This window comes from Hypomesus nipponensis, chromosome 12, assembly GCF_054491055.1.
Source record: "Hypomesus nipponensis isolate SF chromosome 12, ASM5449105v1, whole genome shotgun sequence".
In the NCBI taxonomy this organism is placed as follows: Eukaryota; Metazoa; Chordata; class Actinopteri; order Osmeriformes; family Osmeridae; genus Hypomesus; species Hypomesus nipponensis.
The window spans coordinates 5,184,549-5,191,113 of record NC_140372.1 but is presented as its reverse complement, the minus strand read 5'-3'; the positions used below and the strand labels follow the sequence as shown (position 1 = coordinate 5,191,113).

At 47.9% G+C, this 6,565-nt stretch overlaps 1 protein-coding gene across 1 annotated transcript; it reads right to left on the bottom strand.

The window, feature by feature from the left end:
* Positions 1-855: 855 nt before the first annotated feature.
* On the bottom strand, positions 856-4,866 carry pcdh20 (protocadherin 20). The gene is made up of 2 exons (XM_084668571.1): positions 4,819-4,866; positions 856-4,354 (listed from the first exon to the last, which is right to left on the bottom strand). Exons 1-2 carry the CDS (start codon positions 4,864-4,866, stop codon positions 1,727-1,729), a joined length of 2,676 nt encoding a protein of 891 aa, XP_084524697.1. The 3' UTR covers positions 856-1,726.
* Positions 4,867-6,565: the final 1,699 nt, after the last annotated feature.

Genomic DNA, 6,565 nt, shown 5'->3' with positions numbered 1-6,565 from the left:
ACTTACTTGGCAGTACCGAAAGTAACAACTCTATAGTTACATAAGAATTTCTTTGTAGATGCACTTCATTATGCCTCAGCAAATAATGACAGAAAACTTGGGTTGGGGAAGGTGTGGCTTTCCAGAGAGTGCTAACTCTGAATCGTACTTAATTGCATGTTGACCCATGTTCCTACAAAGTTTTACTATGGTGTTTCTAAGTATACATGGTGGTTGATTTAACCTAAATCTAAAGTGTTGCCCAACTGACAACGCACAACTGATTGCGTGACTTGGCAGGAGCGGAGCAGTCTGCCTTTACATGAAAGGTTCTTTGTCACGCCGAGTTATGTGAGATACGCCGTAACATTTGTTCCTAATCTACACAGGTGAGCTCCCATAAAAATAAGTCATTATTTTGATCTTCAAAGTAGTGTCTTGTCTATCGTCAAGATCAGAAAACGTTGAAAACGTTGTGAAATACAAGATAGATGCTCTCTTTCTCTCTCTTTCTCTCTTTCTCTCTTTCACTATCTCTCTTTTTCTCTCTTTCACTATCTCTCTCTCTCTCTCTCTGTACACATGCACACACACACACACACACACACACACTGACAATTACTATTGTATTGTTAAATGGAGTTGGGTGAGTGGAGTCATTTAAACCACAGAACTACAACCCTTCATTAGCGTTCCCACAGGCACCACGTTCTTAGACAACAGTACCTACATGTAAGAGGTTGAATATAGTCTTACATAAAATGCATTCTAAGGTTACCACAGTCACATAACAGCAGCATACTGTAACCTCCATTATTGGAAGTCCAGTAAATCTAGAAGCAAAAAATCCAGTGTAATACTAAAAATAAAGCACCTTTTAATCAGTCATAATCAATTTGTTTTCTTGACAGAGGGTAGGAGTATTTGGACGAACAGGTTGATCTTTAGGTATGTTATGTATAAGTTTAGGTGTGTGTTATGTATATAGGTTGAAGGTAAGAATGTAGGAATGCTGGGATGCTGCATTTTGAAATCTCATGACAAACAAAGTAAAATTGCACACATAAAAAAAAGTATTTTGAAAAATCATTTAGATTTAAATGACACTGTTTGAAAAAAATGGCGTTATCAGGTTTTTACCACACCAAGACCTGCACACAACAATGACAGTCAACACAACTGAGAACACTCTCAACTGTGAGAGAGGGAGAGAGAGAGAGAGAGACAGAGAGAGAGAGAGAGAGAGAGAGAGAGAGAGAGAGAGAGAGAGAGAGAGAGAGAGAGAGAGAGAGAGGAAAAGGCAGAGACAGAGACAGAGACAGAGACAGAGACAAAGTGAAGTTAGAGACTAATATGTGTAACTGTTTGTACACTGGAATTGGTAGGTATTGTCGTAGCAAATCGACTTGATGAAAATGAATAGAATACCGGTGTATTTACTATCAACATCCAAACCTATCACCTCAATATTTCATCTTATACCTTTTTTTGGGGTGACCAAACTATATTTTCTGAGGCAGTATTAGGGGTTCATAATTCTTTTGCTACCTTCTCAGGTCTATTTTAGAGTTTTTTGTATAAATTTATAAAACTTTTTCTGTAAACATATGTACAGTATATACACAAAAGTATTTTGGACTGGAGGGACTGATGTGATCTGTTGAGAACTAAAACTCTCACCCATTTGAATATTGAATATTGTAAACAGGTTGTGTAAACATTGTAAACAGCGTCAATGCGGATGAAGTCAGATGTTTGAGATCTCCATGAGTTTCCTGTCTACCGCGTGTATGTCCCCGTTCATCGTCAGAGGGATCCTCACCTCCCTCTTCTTCTTGCGGTGCTGCTTCAGCTTGCTGCAGCAGATGTACGAGAGCAACGTGACCACCATGGAGAACAGTCCCAGGCAGGTGCTCGCCAGGGTGATGAGGACCGGGCGGCACGGCAACGCCTCCGTCCTCTCCTGCCTCTCGGTGAGCTGGCCCACGAACCACGGCTTCTCCTCCACCTCGATCTCCGCCTCCCTGGTCAGCAGGCTCTGGACGTAGCTCTCGTTGCTGACCGTCTCGTTGACAAACAGGTTGACCACGACCGTGGAGTGGAGAGGCTCGGGCTGCCCGTGGTCGCTGACCTTCACCAGGAGGCTGTAGAGGCCGCGGTCGCTCAGCTCCCTCCTCAGGGTGATGTTCCCCGTGTCCGGGTCGATGTCGAACGACCCCGGCTCGCCTCCTTTCCTCCTGATGATGCTGTAGGCGATGACGGCGTTCATGCCCGTGTCCTTGTCCACGGCGTACACCTCGGTGATGGACGTGCCGGGCAGCGTGCTGGGCAGCACCAGCATGTACGACTGGTTGGACTGGGGGAACAGGACGACGGGGGGGTTGTCGTTCACGTCCAGGAGGAGCACCGTCACCACGGCAACGCAGGAGAGGGAGGGCTCGCCCCCGTCGGACGCCTCGACCCACAGGTAGTAGGTGCCCTGCTGCTCGCGGTCCAGCGGCGTCCTCGCCCTCAGGGCGCCGCGGCCCGTGTCGATGACGAAGACGTCGCTGCCATTGAGGATAGACAGCGCCACCCAGCCGTTCTCCCCCGCGTCCGGGTCCGTCACCGACAGGACGCCGATCTCCCCGAACCCGGGGAAGTTCTCCGGGACGAAGAAGGTGAAGTCCTTGTTGATGAAGCGCGGGCTGTTGTCGTTGCGGTCCTGCACGGTGACGATCACCGTGGCGATGGACTCCCTCCTGGGAGACCCTCGGTCCACCGCCCGCACCGTGAAGCGGTACTTCTCCTTCTCCTCCCGGTCGAGGGACGTGGCCACCGTTAAAACGCCAGTCGCCCGGTCCAACAGGAAGATGGAGGGAGCGTCGGAGCCCAGGAGGTAGATGACCTCGCCGCGGGCCTCGCTGTCCTGGTCACTCGCCTGCAGCTGGGTGAGGAAGGTGTTGGGCGGGTTGTTCTCCTCCACCGATACCTCCACCAGACCGTGCTGGAACACTGGAGCGTTGTCGTTTTCATCCAGGACCCGCACGCGGACCGAGGTCTTGATGACCAGGCCGCGGGAGTTCTTAGCCACCACGGTCAACTCGTAGTCCTGTCTCTGTTCATAGTCCAGGTCCTCCGTGGTCTCCAGGAGGTACTCGTTCTTGAACAGCTTGTAAGGGCTCAGTCTGAACGGGCCCAAACCCTCCAGATGGCAGTCCACCTTCTGCCTCTGCTCTGCGTTCTTCACGGTGAAGAACGCGATGGGCGTGAAGGGCGGCTCCGACTCTTTCACGGACACCACGCCGTCTTTCTCCGCCGCGATGTAGCGCGGCACAACCACCGGGGGTCCCGTCGCCACCCGGACCACGTGAACGGTCACCGTAGCGACGGCAGGGATGCAGCCGGGGCCTTTGGCGAGGACGGTGAGCTTGTAGAACTTTCCGGTGCTGGCGTCGATCTTCCCCGCCAGCCTGACGACCCCCGTGGCCGCGTCCAGATGGAACAGGGTCCTCGTTTCCCTCGGCACGCGCTCGCTGTAGGCGTAGGCGACGGCGGCGTTGGCGTCCAGGTCGGGATCGAACGCGTGGAGGCGCGTCAGCGGCGCCCCTTTGGTGGCGTTCCCGAACACAGTCACATTGACGTGGGACTCGGTGAACTGGGGGCAGTTGTCGTTGACGTCGCCGATCACAATGCGGAGCGAGGCCGTGCCCAGGAGAGGCGGGCTGCCGCCGTCCTCGGCGATGATGTCGGTCACGTACTGGCCCTGCGTCTCCCTGTCCAGCTCCTCCGTCACGATGAGGAAGGGGGTCAGCTCGCCGCCCTCGTTCTCCTCCACGTCCAGCGTGAACATGCCAAAGTCGTTGACCAGCCAGTAGGTCTGCACACCGTGGAGCCCCAGGTCCGGATCCACGGCCGACTGCTCCACGGCGTAGCGCGAGTTCACCGGGGCGTTCTCCGGGACCGACACGCGGATTTCGTCCACCGGGAAACGGGGCCGGTTGTCGTTGACGTCCTCCACCAGGATTTTGACTTTGACCAGCTGAAAGTGCTGCTGGGGGAGGACGATCACGTCGAGGGCCAGGACGCAGTCTGCACCGTGGCGTCCTGGGCCAGGCTCCGAACACAGAGCCTCCCTGTCGATCACCGTGCTAGAAGTATACAGCTTCCCTGTGGTGCTGTTCAGTTGGACGTACTGCTCACTGTTTGTCTTTTGTGGCAGATTGAATAAAAGTGGGGGATCAACGTTGAAATCCAAGTTTAAGTCCTTGCCGACAGCCCCTATGAGAGTCCCCCTGGGTAATCCTTCCTTTATTTTATAGAGAAGCTCTCTCGCTTGGCTGAAATTGGCAAAACAGGAGAGAGGGCTGGTGTAAAGCAGGAGAATGCACAATCCCTGAAATAAATAATAATGAAAGATATTACTGTTTTATAAAATAAAAGGAAAAAATGGTTGCAAACGATATTCAATCATAAACACATGCTTTATTCTATTTCCACAAAAAACTGTGTCAAACAAAGTCAATAAAAATATAAAAAGTCCCTTGGTGTTCTTGTCAGCTAAAACAATGAAGACTTACAAACTAAATAAGGTGACTATAAGGGAATGAATTCTTTGTCATTAAATATGGTTTGAGAAATCTTTCTCTACATTTGTTCATCTATCTTTGACAGACTAACTGGAAAAAAGAGAAGAAATAGGAAAAAGAAAAAAAACAGTCAAAGGATATCTAAATCAACGACTGCTTTTGTGGTGAAACAGCACATCCCTTAGTAGCACAGTCATCTTTCTCCAGCATCTTTACAAAAAACACTTTGCTGTCCAATCTCCAGAAAAGATTAAACACACATATCACTTACCCATATTGCTCCTATTTTGCCAAGGCTGGGGTTTCTTTTGTTGAACATGATTTTATCCTCGTCCAACTTCTGTGCCTATAGCAAGGACGATATCAACCAAAGCTGCCGAAGCATTGTGTGTGTGCGTGCGTGTGTGTGTTGATGAACGCAGGTCTCTGCTCGTGCTCTGTCTAGTTGCTATCTGAACTGCACAAGCCATTCACCCTGACTCAGGCTCAGGACACACCCACACTATGCAAATAACCCCCTGATGGCAGCCAATCAGCTTTGAAGCCCTCGGGGGGCCAGTTCTGGTTCACGTCCCATTTTTGGGGCCAGAGCACATGCCCCTGGGCTGAGTGTGTGCGTGTGTGTGCGTGTGTGTGTGTGTGTGTGTGTGTGTGCGCGTGTGCCTGTGTTTATTATTGAGAGGTAGGCTAGGCAGGGTACTATGTATTTCTGTGCGATCAGTTTTTTTTCTGCAAGTTTAATTCCTTGTAAGTGATGTGGATAACTTCCATGGAAATGACATGAATCTACAACACGACATCTTTGTCAGAAACTCGGCTCAACTTATCTGCATGCTAATAACTGCTCCTTGATACTCTACATGCAGTTAATTCATCAATCATCATCACATTATAAATTGTACTTTTGCTCTGCACACACATTACTTCATTTTGGAGGTAGTTAGCATTACATTGCTTCCTGCATAGTAAAATTTGACTGTTGCATTCTCACCGAAGAGGAAATGACATCACTGTATGTCATACACACGCAAACTGACGATGAAAACACTGAGCAGAGTTGGAATATTTCAGATTCAGACATCAGATTATTTTAATCCCACATTAGCGTTAATGTGAAATGAGAAAGGAGTACATGAGAGTAAATACTTTTAAAAGAGCATATATGGGATACATGGATACAAATGTTAAGTGTGCTTGCTTTTATAACTGTGATCATTTTTCATTTTATAGTAACAAAGATAAAGTATACACAGTGACATGGATATACACAGTTATATAGACCCCATGAACTGCCAAACCATTCACAATTCTAAAATGTCTCATTATGGAGCTATCAAATGACAGCCATATTATTTATCCACTCAAGGATTTGTATTTAATATTAATATTTATACAGATTTTTACATTTTATTTACAAACTCTGAATTATATACAGTATGGAGCACAACAACAACATCCTATCATAAAGGACTGTTGGACACATTGTTTGGGCGCCGGCATAAAAGCTACTAAACTAAAAATGATGTAAAGATAGAGAGATAAAGTGTGTTTGTGTGAGAAAGAAATATCTAGAACCAGAAGGAGTGAGCGTCAGAAAGATTGTGTAGTAGCACTGGCAGGATGCAGGATGCATCACGCCTCTTAACTCAGTCAACCTCCTAATCTCTAAGTGTTCCCAATCAGGGAACAGCTGTCACTGTGGATTGGCAGCATATTGGTCGGAGAGTTTGCCTGATTGAAGCTCTCGGGAAAGTCGGAGGATTGGAAAGATAGTCACACAACTTTGGCTTAGAATCTGATTGAGGTGTATGGTGGCCATGCTAGCATCATTCTAACTTCACATGGTACACAATGGATTATCTAAACAAACCCTTTTACTGCCCTCAGATGACCGAGAACAATAGCATAGACAGGTATGTTTAAAGAACACCAATAGTTCTCAGAACCAGTTTGGTACAGGTGTGTAGTTTGGTACAGGTGAATAGGTGTATTTTGGTACAGGTGTGTAGTATAGTTTG